Source organism: Rhodnius prolixus, unplaced genomic scaffold, assembly GCF_049639745.1.
Source record: "Rhodnius prolixus isolate KJV_2025 unplaced genomic scaffold, Rpr scaffold_8, whole genome shotgun sequence".
Lineage (NCBI taxonomy): Eukaryota > Metazoa > Arthropoda > Insecta > Hemiptera > Reduviidae > Rhodnius > Rhodnius prolixus.
In genome coordinates this window covers 17,277,476-17,297,372 of record NW_027411593.1, presented here as the reverse complement: position 1 = coordinate 17,297,372, position 19,897 = coordinate 17,277,476, and the positions used below count along the sequence as shown (strand labels likewise).

Genomic DNA, 19,897 nt, shown 5'->3' with positions numbered 1-19,897 from the left:
TAACCCTTACTGAGTTTATATGGAGACACTAGCGACATCTATGAACGAACTCAAGTGATTACCTCATGCCAAGGTTAATTCTTGATTTCAGGATCTTAAAAAATATTTTTTCTTTTTTCATAACTGCTGAATTTATTTATTTATTTAGTAGTTTTACTACCGTTCTGCTAAAAATCCAAGATATTTTTTGTACAATTTTATTTTGGTCAGTTAGTTAATTTTGAAATAAGTACTTGTTTTTTATGTACATATGTTACTGAAACTTAAGTCAGTTTTCAATGATTTTCTTGCTTGAAAGACCAAAGCACTAACCCCGGGTTACGCGGAATGAATATTACTTAATATAATGACTAATGATTGGAAAATTAATTTCTTTTTATTTGTGCAGATGTAAGGTGAGCGTCAAGACATTAACATGGTTAATATTTTTTGATTAATTACATTCTTATGGCCAAAAATGAATTAAGTAATTTGGGTTTTTCCTTCTGAAGTTCGTACTGTACAGTTATAAAATCTATAATATTAACAAGAAATAAATTTGGTGGCTATTAAATTTCGAAATAAGGAACATGATGTTGACCAAAGGTTTTACGGAACCAGTTTTCCGCGAAATTTTCTTTTAAAAAAACGGGCTCCAACTCTTTTTTCCCCCAAAAACTTTTTCTCATTACCACCGTTATGATGTCCACCAGTAGGAGCGCCACCAACAACTGGGGAATATTCCCCTAGATATTTAGTGCCCTTTTTGTGATTTAAAATAAACAAATCTATTAAAACTAATGTGAATTAGAAAGGTTAACAAATTATTTCTCTATCGCCTTCTTGTATAATTGCTTAAAAAGGCTTTGTAATTCATATAATTGCTTTATTACAAACTTATGGAAATAATTTATCTGATCATATGCTAAAAACTTTATCAACATCACACAAACTATAACATACTATTCTATGCAGCTATATGAATTTTTTGTTTATTCAAGTTTATCCACGAAACGTTTTCTGCAACAGTTACACAGTTTTTGCCTTGATTTTTATTATTTTTGTATTTTGTTTAAATTTAATTTGTAACCCAAGTGATTAAAGCATAACAATGCCTATCTCGATGTCTTACTTATTGACGACAGTTTATTTAACAATAAAAAGGTAATATATACTAATGAAAATAAAAGAAAAACAACTTGACGTGATGATGAGTGATGATCAGTGAGGTGAAAGTGCAACAAGAAAGTATTGTTGCAACACAACTGAAAGAATTCCCTCCCATCTTTCTTTTGTTATTTATGGCGTATATGTGAATTAATATTTTATACAATTCAGTATAATTCGTCTGGTTAATTATTTAAAATTATTCTAGAATATTATTATTATTCTCTGCAATCAAGGTCTCTTTTTTTTTTATTAGTTATGATAATCTATTGTTTTTTTTTTTGCTTTGTTCGAAAAATACATTCAGATTTAAGAAGTTAACTTAGTAATAATACTGCAACACTTGGAATCTCTACTTAAAGATATCTCTTTTTGTACGTATTTATTGGCTCTCGTCGTTTACAGGAACAGTAGCGAGACTAGTGTTCATTAAACCGTCTTAAGATGGTTCATCAGGAAAGATTTTGGGTCCTGCTCAAGTGAGAGGGTTTAACAATTTGCTTAACAATAGGAGCTGTAAAGTGGTTGAAATTTTTAGGTGTCTTTTATTAATGATATTACGTACAAGAATATGTTGTTGATGCCTGAATTGAATGTTGAATGTTATAAGAGTGTAAGGTTATTTTTTGGTGACTCTCCACCGTTCAATTTAATTACTGAAATGTTAAACCATTTTTTTTTTTTTTCTTTGAAGGTTTTTTGAAAACTACTTTTCAAGTAGCTGTTCCCTGATTTGTGGATATAAAAAGAAATAATCGAGAATGTTTTCAGTTTCTTCCTCGGAAAAGTATGAAATTTAAAATTTTTTTGGAGACATAGTTCAATCTGATAAAGAAGTATTTCATTTAGAAAAACCTCTTATCTTAAACAATCTTACCTTCGTAAAACACTTAAAAAATTTGTTATTAGTTTTATTCAATCATCAATAAGCGTTTACTTCCTTCGTTGAGTAAACAATTTGTATTTTAATTAATTTATTTTATTTTTTATTTTAATTGTAATTTCTATGTCTTTTATTTATTCATTCATTAGTTTTTATTTATTCTTTTTACGTATAATTGTTAGGAAATTGTCGTCTTCAAGGTTATCATTTAGATGTGAATTGCGAAACTTGTGATTATTAATTAGTGGTTTTTGTGGTTAATAAAATTTTAAGCGAAAACTAAATATTTAAGAAAACAATGTTTACTGAAATAAACACAGAATTGTGAAAAGTGTGGTTGAAATATAATAATTCTTACATTTTGTTGTAAGAAAGTTTTATATTAAGAGATATGAGAAGTTTTAAAAACTTAAATGAAAATGAAGCAGAGAATTATCTGAAAGAAGTCACTGCAAAAAAGAAGAAGATAATATTATTGTAATTATCTTTTATTGTAGTGGTAACAAAAATAAAACGATTCTGTTTATTATATATTTTGTAAATAGTATGCATGAATACGTTATGCACTATTTGGCGTAACCTTCTAACCATTAAATTAGCTTTAGCTGCCTAAGTGAAAATCTTATGTAAAATGGAAAGTATTTCATTTATTGTTTACTTGATGGAATTCGTCCTTTCAATTTATCTTACGCCATTCTAATTCTGTGTATTCTTATTCTAATTTTAAGCTACTTGGATTTACTTTTGTCAAAAAATTTTGCTTAACGACATATTTGCTTAACTTTCAAATTTTGTAATTATTACTTTGATAAATTTAATTTGAAACTAACTGCGACTAGCTAGCCCAGGGGTCGGCAACCCGCGGCTCTTATATCCGAATTTTGTGGCTCTTCAGCCTGTCCAAAATAAATTGTAAGTATATTTCAATTTTATTGAAACAGATGAAAATTTCATTTATTAAAGTAAAGATATTTTTTCAAAAAGAATTTTAAATGTGATTGGTTTGAAATTGAATAGAATTATAATAAAATACAGTACGTAATATATAGGACTGCCGCCATTTTCATTCAAATACAGGTTTAGTTATTATTTATTTGTTTATTTACTTTGCAATATGTGAAAATAAATATATAAAACATTTAAATGTTATTGAATATCATAAAATTATACTTTGTGAATACAAATGATCTACAGAATTTTGTAGATCATTATCCTTGCGGCTCTTGGTAAGATCTATTAAAATTATTTAAGGTGAAATGGCTCTTTACTTAAATTAGGTTGCCGACCCTTGAGCTAGCCTATCTAGGTTTACCGATATGTCATATCTCGGTTTAGCCTTTCATCTCCCACTGCCGTCTTGAAGCCATCAGTGTATTGTTCCACACTTTTAGTGGCTTCCAAGCCTCTCTTTACGGAATAAGAACTTTAAAAAAGCTTGCTAAAGCTCTATTTTGGAGCTGCCCTGTTGGAGAGAAAATCCAAAACTGGGAACCGCAACCAAGCTTCTCACGTATGTTTCATGTACTTAGTTCTTGAGCTTGCCCTTTCAACCTCCTAATTGTTACAAGCTCTATGTCTATACAATGATTCAAAAATCAATTATACAGAGTGTTTCAGGGTTAAGTGTCCTAATTGAAAATTTTAATTTAGGACCTCAAAATTTTCCTATGAAGGTATGCCCGTTAACGCTTTGTTTATGAGATATTCACAGCTAAAGATTTCCATTTTATGAATTATTATTAGGTAGCATTGCAAAATACCATACACAAACACCGCCATATCGGCATATTTACTGTTAGAATAAATGCGATGCATAATGATGCTAACTCTGTAAAACCATCAAACTGATAAATGTTGTTGAGAAATAGTTATTATTTAGAAAGTCCACAGTTTCAAATTCCAGATGGTATTATTCCGTAAAATGTCAATATTGGTATGTGCAGTTAGAGACACAAGGTGATTTTAGCAGTTATACAATCAATTTATCATTTGTTCTAACATCTTTAGACGTGAATATCTCATAAACAAAGCGTTAACGGGCATACCTTCTTGTTTCTTGTTTTGAGGTCCTAAATTCATATTTTCAGTTAGGACACTTTACCATGAAACACCCTGTATAATAATATAATTAAAACGAAAACAAGTAGGTCTTAATCAAGAAAGTTACGTGATAGATACTGTTATTCTGCCATTAATTTCAAAGCACAAAATATGCCAAAATGTCTTTGTTTTTTTAAAAATAGATTTTTATATTAATTTTTTGGAATTTTCTACTACTTCTTAAAAATGATTTAAGCATTAACCTTGTTTTTACAGTTTCTAATTACTATTTAAAAAACCGGAATATAAAGCGAGAATACGTAAATTTTAGAAGTTATAGCGGTTATCTTCACAATAACCTAATTACATGTAATATAACCTGATTTTTTGACTAAAATTACGAACAAAAACTGGTTAGTCTTACGTACGTATACAAGAATTTGAAGCAGCTCAAATTTCAGACACGTAAGGGAATTTTTAATTAAATTTGTATTTGCTTATACTGTGTAAAGTAAATTAGAAAACTCGTCTTTTATAAAATAATACATGAATAGACCCGAGTTTAAAAAAGAATTCTACAAAAAATCAGAAATTAGAGATGCTACATTATTATAAAGCCTTAAGTCTTCTGACAGAGATTCACTGCTTGGAGGACTGAACTATAAATAAACTATACAATATTTAAATTTTAATATTATTCGTATATAACTAAAAATTATTTCCCATAGTTCTACAGTTCGCTTATTCAAGAATGTGTTGTAAATAGTCTGTGCTACATTATCTAAAATGATAGTCCAGAGGAGATAGTGATATTTGTCTAGTTAGTATTTAGTGGTTAGAATTGAACAGTCTTTTTCTCCACATTTATACTGTTTGAAAACGGATGCAGAATGATGATAAGTTGTAATTCAACCTCAAACCAACTATATTAGTGTAGAAAACTCTCTCTTTATTACCAAAAAGGTTTGATGGTTATTCCTTCCTCTTCGACACTACAGTCCTGCAAGGACCAGGGCCTCCTCAATCAAGGCTCTCCACTGAGCTCTATCCAAGAGCCTTCAGTCTCCATCTTCACACACCCTTTTTCCTCGAATCCTCCTCGACGTCATCAAGCCATCTTATTCTTGGCCTTTCTCTTATTCTGACGCCTCCGGGGCTTCCATATAAAAGGCGTTTAGGGATTCGGTTATCCACCATCCTGTCCACATGTTCTAACCAACTTAATCTTTTTTTTAAAAAAACATTGAACGAAGTATGCTTCTCCATACAGAGTAAGCAGTTCCAAGTTGGTGCGGATTCTCCATCTTCCTTCCTTGTTCACAGGACCATATATGGTTTGATGGTAATAGAAGTGTAAAATTGTAGCATGGCAGCGTTTTAGTGCTATTCATCTTGCCATATTGAATAATTTAAGTCTTTTAGGCTTAGGTTCATAATATTTCTATAATAAATATTTTGTGAGCAGCGTCCTTGGTCTACGCATTAGCCGCTTAATCGCCGATAATCTCGCCAAAGATGTTCTGTCTTTCCTCTTGAGTCTCTCTGGAGATAGTATCATTTTTCGTCTTCCTAATATTTCAACAGAAAGTTCTTTTGCTGTGTTCTGTTACTTTATTTTGGGTGAAAAATAAAAGAGATTCTCACAAGAGCTCCATGATATTGTCTACTGCAAATCTCTTCTGGCTCCCTGATCGCCAGAAGTTCTGACGTATAAAATGCAGCCTAACCTAACGTCAGGCGAAATTAAAAAGACTTAATTCACCTTTCGTATTTTCTGTGTAGTTCTTTTTTTTTATTGAATGCAATTTTGTTTTTACATTAAGGAAAAGTAGTAAACTAAAAGCATCAGTTTTAATGAAGCTTTTGTCTTCTACATAACAAAACCTTGCATTTGTGATAAAAGCTTTCACCGCTAACTATATTAAGTTTCCACAATATATATTATAATATATATAGATATGTATGTTTTTGTTTTGGAGTGCGTATGGTTACTGTGTAACCTTTCTTTTAATGATATTAATTTCATTTTTATTACAGGCTTCAACTATAGATGGCCGAAGAAAGGGCGATTGTTTGTTCTGCCAAGAATATTTCATGGATTTATACCTTCTTGCCGAACTAAAGACCATTTCATTAAAAGTTACAACAGTTGACATGCAAAAACCTCCACCAGATTTCAGGTATTTTATTTGCAGACTCTGATTTCATTATTTCTATATTCTTTAATATTATATTCTTAATTATAATACTATAATAGTAATAATAATAGATGTTTAAACTAAGGATTCAAGATTGGCGAGGAATCGGTCAAATAAAAAAAACAACTCGGTCTTTTTGCCAACGTTTCGACAAATATATTGTCCTCTTCAGGGCCTGGATATTCCAAATACACAAATACAAACAATTTAGAGAATCAGTAACACAGAAAATCAGTAAAAAAAATTGTAACCTAAAAATAAAATACAATATTGGTTGGTTGAGTTACAGAAACTAAGAGCCAGAACTGGAAACGTTGGCAAAAAGACGAGTTGTTTTTTTATTTGACCGATTCCTCGCCAATCTTGAAACCTTAGTTTAATAATTTACAGTCACGAAGCCTATATACAGTCGAACCTCGCTTAACGAGCATAATTCGTTCCAGAACCTTACTCGTTAAGCGAAATACTCGTTAAGCGAAACAATTTTTTTCATTTAAATTAAAATGAAAGGGGATAATTGGTTCCATGCAAAAAAAATATTGATAAAAATTTTTTTTATAACATTTATTTCGAAAAAATTATACACATATGTACATATGATGTAATATAATATAAATTACATATATTAATTGAGATAAATATGTACATTCATAATTAATCCTTTTTAATTATAAATTTGTCCAATGTTCCTTGTTTCTGCCGTCGCTTCAAAATGTCTTCAAAATGTGACACAGCATTATCATTAAATAAATTTATAGATCGCATAGCCACAGCCTTATTCGGGTGATAGTTTTCTACGTGTGTTGCAACAGTTTCCCATGCTTTCAACATTTCTCTTATTGCGCTGGAAGATTGTTGTTCCTCTGATATTTTCTCCTCTTTGTCTAATAAATTCTCTTCCACCAATTCTTGTTGTGAAATGTGTTGCAACTCAACAAGTTCCTCTGTGGATAACTCTTGACTATGATCGTTCAACCCCTAGAACAATCTAAGCCTTTCTTCTCTGCCCAGGTCAACTTCGTTACAATATTTAAACACAAATGTCACTATATGGACTTTCCCTATACACCACTCATTCGGTGAAGTTCGGTTTCGACTGTATCAGTGCATTAGATACGTGGAGAATATGAAACGCATATGCGTAAACAGGAATGACTAATCGAAGAATGCGCAGTTTTCGATGAGTCAGCGAAAACTGCGCAGTCAGCGAAATGTCATTAGAAAACTATCGTTATGCGAAACATCGCTCGCTATAAGAATCAATTTGTTTTACTCGTTATGCGAATTACTCGTTAAGCGAGGTGCTCGTTATGCGAGGTTCCACTGTATTAGTAATAGGTGTTTATTTTATCAATACATAATAATACAATATTCACTAAATAAAAATACACTTTTTGATTATAGACTTACGTCTGTTTGCCTAGTTAGCCTTTAAACTTCTAGATAATTTGAATTATTCATAATTATAATACTACTATGTTTTGTTTAGGACAAATTTTGAAGCTACACCGCCGCCAATATTAATAGATAATGGACTCGCTGTACTAGAAAATGAAAAAATTGAAAGGCACATAATGAAAAATATACCTGGTGGACATAATCTATTTGTACAGGATAAGGAAGTTGCTTCCTTAATAGAAAATTTATACAGTGTAAGAAATATTTCGAATATTTTTCTAATTTAGTTTTAAAAATTTTGTGGATGGAAAATTAATGGTGGATAATATTTTAGAAATTATTGATGGAGCTTGGCATTGATATCTTATTAGATATTTCTGACCGGTTTCTGGTTTTTTCATCTCCATTATCTGGGATTTATTTAATAGTTTTGCGTTGAAATCTTGACTTCCTTTTTCAAGCATCCTTAACACCTATTTTTTAGATTATTCTTTAGAAACTCATCTTAGAAAGGCATTTCTTATGTTTTCAAGTTCATTGAAAGGAGTTCTTAACATTGTAAGGATTTATTCTAAAGATTTGTCCATTTTTCAAATGAATATTAATTCTAAAACTTCCTAAAATTTGTAACCTGTTAGGAAGGTAATTTATTCCTTTCTATATTATTCTTAGAAACTTTTCTTTCAACGGTATTTATCAACAAAGTAAAAGTATAGTTACTACTCTTGAATTTTTTATTAGACAAACAGCATCTCGGCTACTTTAAAAACAAAAGTTTGTGAATTCGTGACGCCATCAAAAAGCTGTTAGTAGGAACAACTAGATTCACTTAAGTAAAGTTAAATGATCCACTAAATCCCTCCTCGGATCTAATGGTGAACCTTCCCCAACTTTAGGCCGAAATTCAGCTCTCTAAATATCGCTTTAGGAAACCAACTATTACGAAAATAATGATAAACTGTATAAGAAAATGCCTGTGACCTTGAATAAGTAGTCCTCTGTCAGCTAAGTCAAAAAAAAGAAGTGAATTTTATTGCATATAGTCAATTGACAAAATCTACATGTTCCTTAAAATATCTTTTGATTGTAATATGATCAATATGTTTAACCCAGGTTCTGATGGTCTTATTGCATAAAAAAGGAGACAGGGGTGACCCCAATAATTATCGCAGCATCGCTTTAGTTAACTGCCTTGCGAAATTGTTCACGTCTATTTTGTGTAATAGGTTGTACTACTGGGCGGAAAGTTGTTCTATAATCCCTGAATGTCAGTCCGGATTTCGGCGTGGGAGGGGCTGTGCTGACAATGTATTCACCCTTTATTCAGTTATTAGTATTTATACCCTAATGAAACGTAAAAATTTATTCGCCATTTTTATAGACTTCCGGAAGGCGTTTGATAGCATTAACCATTCTAAACTATGGCAAAAGCTGCATATTATCGGGGTAAGTGGCAAAATGTTGCTAATCTTAAAAAAACTCTATGAAGCTTCAGTGTTCAGACTAAAGTTAAATGGTATTGTCACAGATTGGTCTATTGATATTTCACGTGGGGTTTTGCAAGGGGAGTCCCTTTCACCCTTACTTTTTAACTGGTTTTTATCAGATTTTGAATCATTTTTTAGAGAGCGCAATCTATCTGGAATAACTATAAATGAAAATTGCGATATTTTATGTCTGATGTGGGCAGACGACTTGGTTATTTTTGCCGACTCTCGACCTGATGCGCAGGCTAAATTGAATGTGTTGGCTGAATATTGTGCTCTGAATGATCTTGAGGTCAATACAGACAAGAGCAAGGTAGTCGTTTTCCATGCTGGGGGGAGACTGAAAAAATTCAGGGCTCTGCACTATCTCGGACATGAAATAGAATTCGTTAAAAGTTATTTATATTTAGGAGTACTTTTCAGCTCCTCTGGTTGTTTTAGATTAGCAGCCCAAGAATTTATTAATAAAGGAATCAAAGCTGTAGGCAGAATAAAGCAAATTCTCATTAAAGGCAAGAATAGTTCATGGGAATGTAAACTCAAACTTTTTGAGAGCGTAGTGTCAGCCATAACTTTGTACTGCTCCGAAATATAGGCCATTCAATATCTGGAAATGGTGGAAAAGGTACTGCAGCACTTTTTCAAAACATTACTGTTATTGCCGCGTAATACGCCTTATCATTATGTGCTAGTGGAAACAGGCTGCAAACCACTTAAAGTTGCTATTTTTAAAAGAACAATATCTTGGTGGCTCAAGTTGTTACATATGAGTCCAAGTAGGTATCCCCGCATTTGTTATGATAAACTTCGTGAGTTTGGCCTCAACAAATACAATAAGTACAATTGGGCTTTACAAATTAAAAACCTTCTGTGTCCTATTGGTTCTGAAGAGTTGTGGAATGCCACTAACCCTCAGTTGGTGAAAAATGTTATTAAAGATTTAACTGAGAAATGGTCGAACCACTGGTACAGTCTAGCGGTTGAAAATGTATTGAATTCCCGCTACAGTAACATTTATAGAAGTACAGCCTGTTGGGGCGATGGAGAGACTTATTTAAAAGCAAATTTATCTATTTCAAAAATTAGAATCATAGCTCAACTTCGTCTCTCTCATAAAAATGTAATAAGGATATTCTATAAAGGCAATAAGTATTGTTTGGATGGCGGCGTGTTGTGCAGTTTGTGCAAAAGAAATGAAATAGAAAATTTGGAACATTTCTTTTTCTACTGCCCTATATACGGACCTCTACGCGATCAGTACATACTAAAGTATTTCCCTTCAATGAACCATGATATTGTGAGTTTGTTTGTATTTGACAGTACAGACAAGATCAACGACATTGTGTATTACGTGTTGGGTTCATTGAAGCTGAGATCCTTTATTATGAATGAATAGTTAGTCAGTATAAATGTTTGTGAGTTTGTTAAATTTTTCAAATGTCCAGAAGATATCTTTCTTATACTTGTGCTGCACTGATGGTTGTTTCTTTTTATTATATTAAACGCCAAAAGGTACACAAATCAGCAGTTCCCAACATTTCATTAATACTTCATTGATATAATTTAAGTAATTTTACTGCATTAACTTTTCCTTCACATTTTTTAGAATTTATTAGATGTCACAGACCCTTATGCTGGCCATTTTCGTCTACAAAATATTTACTCAAGTAGCACACCATTTAACTTAGATTGACTGTAATATCTGTTTATCTATAATAATCAAACTATTAATCACAGGTGAAAAAGAAAACGTTATAAAAAATATAAAAAAAATAAGAGGCTAAAAAATTCATAAACTTTTTTTACATCAATGATTTTATGCATTTATTTTTATTTTTAAATAAAAATCATTGGTTTAAGTTCATTCTTCGATTAAAGTAATTGTTATTTTATGTTGTAGTCAAACGTTTGTAATAATAAGTAATAAATAATCTGGCTTTATCGCAAATAATATAGTTTTCTTCAATTACATTCTCAATCTAGGTGTTCTTCCCACAATGTTATATATATGTAATATAAAATAAAGAAAATAAAGATATGCATATTTTTAGGACAGCTAATTATTCCAGTATTTTACCATAAGTAAAATTAGGGGGACTAAATTAAATTACAATTGAGAAATGAGTAAATATTGTTGAATAATCTACTTGTTATTAAATGTATGTTATTTGTGCTCACGAATATTTCGGTAAGACGAATTTAAGACTGAAATATTGTTTTGAATCCTCCGTGATTGAAATTTAAAAAGTGGCCGACTCTAACTTTGTTTTTTTCTACTTTAACATGCATGTATATGTGACTACTCAGAATAATTCATCACTCATTTTATCATAATTATAATAAAAAAATATTATGAATGAACTGGCCAGCATAAGGGTCTGTGACATCTAATAAATTCTAAAAAATGTGAAGGAAAAGTTAATGCAGTAAAATTACTTAAATTATATCAATGAAGTATTAATGAAATGTTGGGAACTGCTGATTTGTGTACCTTTTGGCGTTTAATCAACCCTTATACTTAACTTTTAAAACTGTAAGTTTTTGTTAAGGAGATTTTTGTACCTTTTGGATAGATTTTCCTTTTTGTCTATTTGCAAAGTTACGTCTGCTTTACAGATTTTTTAAAATTTGGAATAAGCTATTCTATCATTATAACCTGATAAGGTGTTAAATCGGAACCGTAACTACCACTGGAGAGATCTTTTTAAAGAATGATTATAGTTGCGGTCCCCAAACCATCCTCAATAACCATTTTTTTGAGAAAGCGTTTTGAATAAAATAGGAAGGTATTTGTACGTAAATAGCAAAATTAAACTGCGATTTCAGTACTTCCTTTTAAGAGGAGCAAGAAAAATAAACTGCGATTACAGTACTTCTCCCTAAAAGGCAAAGATTTTGAATCGAACGACAATTCATTGATGTAAATCGGTTCACTCATTGATAATTTTAACGATTGCAGTACTTCCTCTTAGTAGGTGTAAGAGCATGATGGCACTTCACAGCCACGTAGAGGAGCTTTAACCACTTATTTGAGCTAAATTTTATCAAAATCGGACTAAGCTTTGTAGAAATATTGGTAATAATAGTTTTAGAAAGGGCCTTATTTGGGTGGGGCGAACTCCCCTCCTTATGAGGCATAGTGTCGAGACTTTTAAAGTACAAATCTGTACAAAATTTCGATTCGAATGACACTTCATTCATGAAAATCGGTTCACGTGTCGATAATTTGAAACGATTGCTATACTTCCCCTTAACAAGTGTAAGAGCAGATCGTCGCTTTATTGTTAGGTAGGGGAGCCCTAACCCTATTTTATCAAATTAACATCCTACCAAATTTTATCAAAATCGGGCCAAGATTTACAGAGTAATTAGTAATAATAATTTTGGAGGGGGCCTTACATAAAGGGGGCTAACTCCTCTCCCATTCGATGTACAGGGCCGAGACCCCCAAAAGGCACATCTACATAAAGTTCCGAATCGAATGACACCTCATTCATGAAAATCGGTTCACGCGTTTAGGCGCTACGTTGTTTACAAAAAAGGTAACAACAAGAACAACAACAAGAAGAAGAAGAACAAGAACAAGAACATTTTTTGAAAAAGCCGTTTTTGCTCATTTTCGGCAACTTTTTTCTCGAAACCTATTAGATCTGGGTGGTTGCAAAAAAATTACAGTTATAAAGGAGGATTTGCCCTATATTATAAAGAAAATTTGGGAATTTTATCTTTTATAGAAAAATAGAAAAAAATTGTCAAAGTTGGGTGTTTTTCAACGTTACACTTTTTCGTGCAGTTTTTGATGGTCAACCCTTATACAACTGTCCTACCGGACAGTTTTAATAGGTGTAATTTTTCTACTTTTTGTAATGTATATTATATTTTTCCATATTTTGTCAAGTCCCAACTCTCTTGTAAAACTGCTAAGTTGTAACAAGTAAAAAATAAATAAATATTATTCTTAGAAACTTTTCTTTCATCGGTATTTATCAACAAAGTAAAAGTATAGTTAATACTCTTGAATTTTTTATTAGACAAACAGCATCTCGGCTACTTTAAAAACTAAAGTTTGTGAATTCGTGACGCCATCAAAAAGCTGTTAGTAGGAACAATTAGATTCACTTAAGTAAAGTTAAATGATCCACTAAATCCCTCCTCGGACCTAATGGTGAACCTTCCCCAACTTTAGGCCGAAATTCAGCTCTCTAAATATCGCTTTAGGAAACCAACTATTACGAAAATAATGATAAACTGTATAAGAAAATGCCTGTGACCTTGAATAAGTAGTCCTCTATCAGCTAAGTCAAAAAAAAGGAGTGAATTTTATTGCATATAGTCAATTGACAAAATCTACATGTTCCTTAAAATATCTTTTGATTGTAATATGATCAATATGTTTAACATTCTCGGACCGAGTGACGTTGTACTCCAAAATTCACTTCACCACCGCTTTGGTTGTGTATTTGCTGTGAAAAGTGGGTACTATATTTTTATTGCTTATCTTCTCTAGTGATTTGGCTAAAAAAATGGGTTGTGAATTGGTCATTTTTCGATTGAATTTCGTGGGCATATCTTTTTGTCGTGAAATAACAGTCTCAAAATAACTTCAGGTACAAATTGCTTATCGTTGGAGCAAAGTTATTGTAGATTACTACAATCTTTTCTCTTTTTTTCTCCCGAAGTATTAGAAGAGATTTCCTATCAAAAATTTTATCGATGAACTATCGATTCTCGATAATTGCAAAAATGTCAGAAAAAGCTGGATTCAAACACTGTCATTATTTTGCGATTAATTTATTTTATCAAAACTGACATTCCCCTAAAAATTATAGTCAAATATTATTAAATGCATAAATTTTAGTGTGAAGGCTTAGAAAAATCCAAAATTCCAAATTTAAATCACTAAAATATTTATGATTTTGTGGAGTTATATTTTACGATTATAGAAAAAATGTTCTCCGTTTATAAGATGATTTTTTTGTTTTTGTTTTGTTAATAGAAATTGAAACTTATGCTACTAAATAAGAATGATGTCTCCATAAATAATCTTCTTAAACATCTGCGCAAGATCAATGATCATCTAGGTAAAAAAGGTACCAGATTTCTTACTGGTGATACAATGTGTTGCTTCGATTGTGAACTGATGCCGAGACTACAACATATTAGGGTTGCAGGTAAATATGATTTATTGTTATTTATTTATTTATAAATTGTTATTGCCTTTATGTACTATAACGTCTCTCAGATTTATTAAAGGCTTTACTTCTATGGCAATGTTGTTAAACTTTATGAAGATCTAGTAAGGATAAAGATCATTTACTTCATTTTATGGTAGAATCTTCAGGTTTAACTTGCCTTCTTTTTAAGCAATAACAGCAATATTTCATTTAGAAGTATTAAAACAAAGAATAATAAAAATATGAAAGGGAAGGGATTAGCTATGAGGTTAGCATACTGGACTCCCACGCGGAGGTCCCGGGTTCGAATCCAGTTGCTGACCCTTAGATTTTCTCTTCCTAGGAGCTTCTTACAGCTCACTGTCCGGTGATGGACAGTGTTGTCTGTAACGAGAGAACACTGTCCGGAGGCCGGCAGTGCACTGAAAAAAGCTCCGGGCGCCAATAACCTTAGATGTTGACGCGCCTTAAATCATAAAAAAAAAAAAATATATGAAAATAGCTCCGATTTATTCTAGATGTCTCTCTCCAAAAAAAGTAAAGTAATGCCTATTTTTTTTACTACTACAAATCAGTCTACAAGCAAACATAATTTACTACAAAGTTATTATACTTAACATAATATAATACAAGGCCTAGACAAGGGAAATCGAACCCACTAAAACCAACAGTACATCTTAGCTTTGCGGGCCTTGCCTGTAACCTATAACAGTGGCGCCTAACTCTCTGTGATTGTTTTAACCCCCAAAGACTTAACGCTACTTATTGGTTCAGCGTCAAATTTATGAACACTTTTGCAGCTATCATTTTTCCAGTTTGTACGATAAGCTCCTATCCTATACCTATTGTACTGATCAAAAGTTGCTTTTTACCTCGATTTTTGACGGGTATTTTTGCCAATTACATTATATCTCTAGATATTTTTATTTTAACAAATTCATTCCAAAATATTTAATTTTGACTTTTATATAAGCATGTATGTATGTAAATCCATTTGTTTTTAAGACTTTTAGATAATGAATTTCATAAATTTTCCGTTCAACTTTAGCTTTCAAATTTCAACAGTTTTACTTATTTTTCAATAAACGTGTTTCCTAGATATTACACCATCTAAAAATTATTCAATTACCATCTTTTATTGCTTGTGTATATTAAATTGTTTTACTTCAGGCTTCATTTTAACGTTCTACTCTAATGTTTCGTAATTGTAATCACACAATCTATTCCAAACAAGAAACAATGATTTAAAACTAAAAAGTAATAAAAAGAATCTCAATACAGGATAAATAAATTATCACAACGCTTTATTAATACATACATTTAATAAAACGTTTTCTTACGAACTGTTATAACACTATTATTGATTTCATTTAAAAAGTTTGGTAAAAAATTAATAATTTACAATTTAAATTCTATATATCGATGCACTCTTATAGTTTACTATTTAAAATATAATTGTGGAGAGTAAATTAGTCACAGAAAGTAGTATTATATTGTAAAGAATCTAAAATTTAAAGAAATCCGCTTTAAAATGCCACTAAAAACAAAGTATGTATTCGGGGAACATAATGCTGTAGGAGCTAAGTGTAGAATCACTGTAAATAGGCGTGGGAGAATATCAAGATATTATCAGCCAATCAGAAAGGCCCTTAATACCCATTGGCTGAGGTTTCCCTTTCCACTGCCACACCCATCACACACATATTCTACTGTAAGCTCCTATACAATTATGTTCTACTGATTCAAAATTTGCATTTTGCCTCGATTTTTGACGGGGCTTTTCGTCAATTACGTCATTTCTCTTGATATTTTTAATTTTTACACATTATTCGTTCCAAGATTTTGTAGAAATAAGTAATATACTAGAAAAATAGTAATATATAATTTTATATAATAATAAAATAAATGAATACTTTTTATTAATTTACAACCCTTTATGTTTTATAGAAAATAGTTCGTTTTAAAATGTACATTTAATTTAAAAACAAAACTTAAATTTCAGGAAAGTACTTTATGAATTTTGAAATACCTATGGGTTTAAACCATTTGTGGCGCTACATGTTGAACATGTACCAACTTGATGCTTTTACTCAAAGCTGTCCGGCCGATCAAGACATTATTAATCACTACAAACAACAACAGGTATGTGTAAAATAAATAAACTTCCTAATTTAAGATTTCAAAACTTATAATTATTTTGTGATTTAAGTAAATAAACTGCTAGAGATAGAGAATTGTATTAAAACTTGGCGAATGAAAATTAGTCGCCCAAGAGACCCGAAGCCCTCTATTTTAGTATCTGGTCTAGAAAAATGCTTCCATTTGGGCAAAATGTTAGTTGTGAACTCGTGCATTGTCTTGCAGAAGACGGATCCCACACTAATCTTGACATTTTGAGCCATGTGGCGAATGGTTACGCCAAAAATGGCGGCCTCCACTTTCTGGATGATGTGTTAATCAATAGCTGAGTCTAGAGTGGGGTCACTCTAGAATTGGAGCTGTTTGCACTGAAGTCCGACCATATTTGAATTGACGATTCTTGACTACATCATTTGATGGGGAATCATAACCATAAACCTCTTTTCTCTCATCGAACGTCTCTCCTTTCAAGTAAAGGAACTTGATGACTGCTCTGGGCCCATTACCAAATCTCATACCACTTCAGCAACTGTAAAATCAAGCCCGTTATCACTTCTGAGTTACTAATCGCCAAGTTACCTATAGAGACATATAAAGGCACATGTGCAGTTTCAGTATCCTGTGAATAAATAGTAGTGGGGTCATGAGAACCATCAGCTTAAAGGTTCCTTCCAAAGAATTGACTTAACTTAAGCCGTGAGGTGATGTGTTGTGTATGTATGAACGTGATGTCGCAAATGCTGTGAAACTATTAACCTAGTTTCAACTTATCATAACAACTTTGCATTGATACATCTTACGTTTTAAAATTAAAGCTTAAGACGAAGCATCATTTTATCATTCTTTCTTTTTCAGGGCCTTAAATTAAAGAAGCATGAAGAACTGGAAACCCCAACATTTACTACTTCGATACCGATTGGCGTATCAATTGAAGAATAAGCGAAGAAAAAATATAATAATAATAAGAGAGAAATAAAATAATACATAGAGAACAGTTAATTATTAAATTTTTAAAAAAAAGTCCAGCTATTATTTATTATTGTAAATTGCCATAACATCGATCAGATATGCGCCTAATTAACAATAAGATTTGCCTACAAATATTTTTCCAGTGATTTATAATAATATTTGTTAAATTAGTACTCTTTGTAGTATATATATAATGATCAGTGTTTATATCTTTTCTTCCGTCTAAACAACATTGTACTTATATTAGGAATTTGTTATTAATATTTTTGAATTTTTGAAAAATACCTATATAAACTGCATGTAACAGTGTTAGTTAAAAAAAAATCCTCGTTCAACTCTGCTTTTCGGTTTTAAAAAATTCCAATATTAAAAGTATTGCTTTCGTAATTTAATTTTTAGAAGCAATTAATTATTAACAAGTGCTTCCTTTTTATTTTGTATTTAGAATTATGTACATAGATTTGTTTCCTGTTTTGTTAATTTGCACCGATATATTAAAAAATTAAAATCATTTTGTATAACTATTTGTAATTAAAAAAAAAAAATTGTTTCTTTAAATCTAGTTTTTAATGAAAGTAAAAAAATAAAATATTTTATAGTTATAATTATTTATGTTTTAATTTTCACTTAGTTTAACTTAAAATAAAAAAACGCTAATTAGAAATAAGTACCTTTTACGGGCATGCAATTCAAACAGACTAATTCAAATTTAAAAAAAAGAAATCAGTGCCTAGTTGTTTAGGCATTATGTTAAACATGTGCCTTAAATTAATCTGTCGGTTTTTATTTAAATTAATCAAAGTTAGATATATGTAAAAAAAAAAAAAAATAGTTTTTGTGTAAATGTATTTCTTTTTCTTTTTGAAAATCCTGAATTTTTTTTTCTGGATTTTTATTTTTGAAAGCAACTCTTTTTTTTATAGTTGTGTAAAATAAAAATACAACTATCTTTCATTTATACTGTTTTTTGTTCTGCTTTCCTTTTTGTTTCTCCAATATTTTTATCTATATTTTTGTTGAGAAAATTCGAGCAAATGGATTTGATTATAGAAATATTTACAGTAAAATGAGCTCCAATACCTTCTAGCAATATCCATTTATATTTATATATTATTGACAGAATTATGCATCTAGGAAGAAGAAAAACAGCAAAACCAACACAATTGATGTCTTCGAGTAAAATCCAGAGCCTCAGACTTGATCAAAAGATTTCCGACTGACCACAAAAAAAAAAAAAAGTAATAAAAAACTTGAAGGAAAAGACTCCATCTTCTTCGGTCATGACCCTGTACCTAATCGCAATTCTGTCATGAACAGAATGGGTGTTAGTTTCCATCCTCTTTTTCATAAATTCTTCAATTGGTTTGGAATATAGCATAAGTGCCACACATTTTAAAATGGTCGACAAAATATTTATTTGATTTGTTTTGTAATTGGTTAACGCTAACCAGCACTGCACACTTTATTGTCAAGCAGTTGTAAATAAATGAATAAACATAAATAAAGAAATTTTATTTATAAAATCTACTGTTGAAGAATTATAATTTTCATTATTTATGAAAATTTCTATTTTCTTCTCTTCTTACTTGCAGAAAAAATAATGCAAATAATAATTTCACTATAAACCTACATTCGGCTGGTGATTCGTGTAATAATTGATTCATAGATGAGTTAAGCTACTTTTCTTCTCAAGAACATTGAAAATGGAACGTTGTTGTTATTGCTGCAAAAGAAATAATTATTACTTTAAAGAATTATTTAAAATATTAATATTTTTTTACCGTATAAAAATACAAGAAAGTTGAACTTATTGAAGTTAAGGCAACATCAATTTATATAAGCCTTAATTCATTCATAAATTTTGAAATATTGAATTATTAACTGGAACTACGCCATCACTTTTATATAAAATAAAATATATAATCAAAATGCAGCGTAACAAAAGAGCCTATAGTTAGTCTTCCCTTTAGGCTCCACGGTTAATTCTTCTCAAAAGTAATTTTCGAATGTAGACTACCTACATTTCTGCATAAAAAAAAAAATGCAGCTATGATAAAATCATTTTGAATTACGAATCTCTTTAACAAAACTTACAGTTTAAAAAGTTAATTAATTATAAGGGTTGATTAAACGACAAAAAAAAAACACACAAACTAACTAGTACCAAACATTTCATTCGTCATTTCAGCCATTTAGAAACGTTCGAAAAAGCTTATGTGATTTATTCAAATTTTAAAACAATAATATCATTTAAGTAATTTCGCTGCAATAATATTGTTTAGAATTTATTTGATGTCACAAACTCTTATAAAGGCCATTTCATTCCTGATAATTTTTTTCTTAAAATAATGATAAGATATTATATCATAGACATTAATCATAGTAATTAATATATAGACATTTTATTTTAAATCTATACCATTTAGCAGTGTCTCTTTAGTATCATTGTTTTCAAAACTTAAG

General features: G+C 30.7%; 1 protein-coding gene across 1 annotated transcript in view; it reads left to right on the top strand.

Annotated features, from left to right (window-relative positions):
- Positions 1 to 18,392, top strand: part of Clic (chloride intracellular channel protein 5) — a 79,912-nt gene extending 61,520 nt beyond the window's left edge. Inside the window, exons 2-6 of the mRNA XM_074121931.1 lie at positions 6,107 to 6,249; positions 7,757 to 7,919; positions 14,149 to 14,323; positions 16,329 to 16,468; positions 17,321 to 18,392. Of these exons, the coding sequence (XP_073978032.1) occupies positions 6,107 to 6,249; positions 7,757 to 7,919; positions 14,149 to 14,323; positions 16,329 to 16,468; positions 17,321 to 17,404 (705 nt within the window). The 3' untranslated portion in view covers positions 17,405 to 18,392. The remainder of the gene's footprint in view (positions 1 to 6,106; positions 6,250 to 7,756; positions 7,920 to 14,148; positions 14,324 to 16,328; positions 16,469 to 17,320) is intronic.
- Positions 18,393 to 19,897: the final 1,505 nt, after the last annotated feature.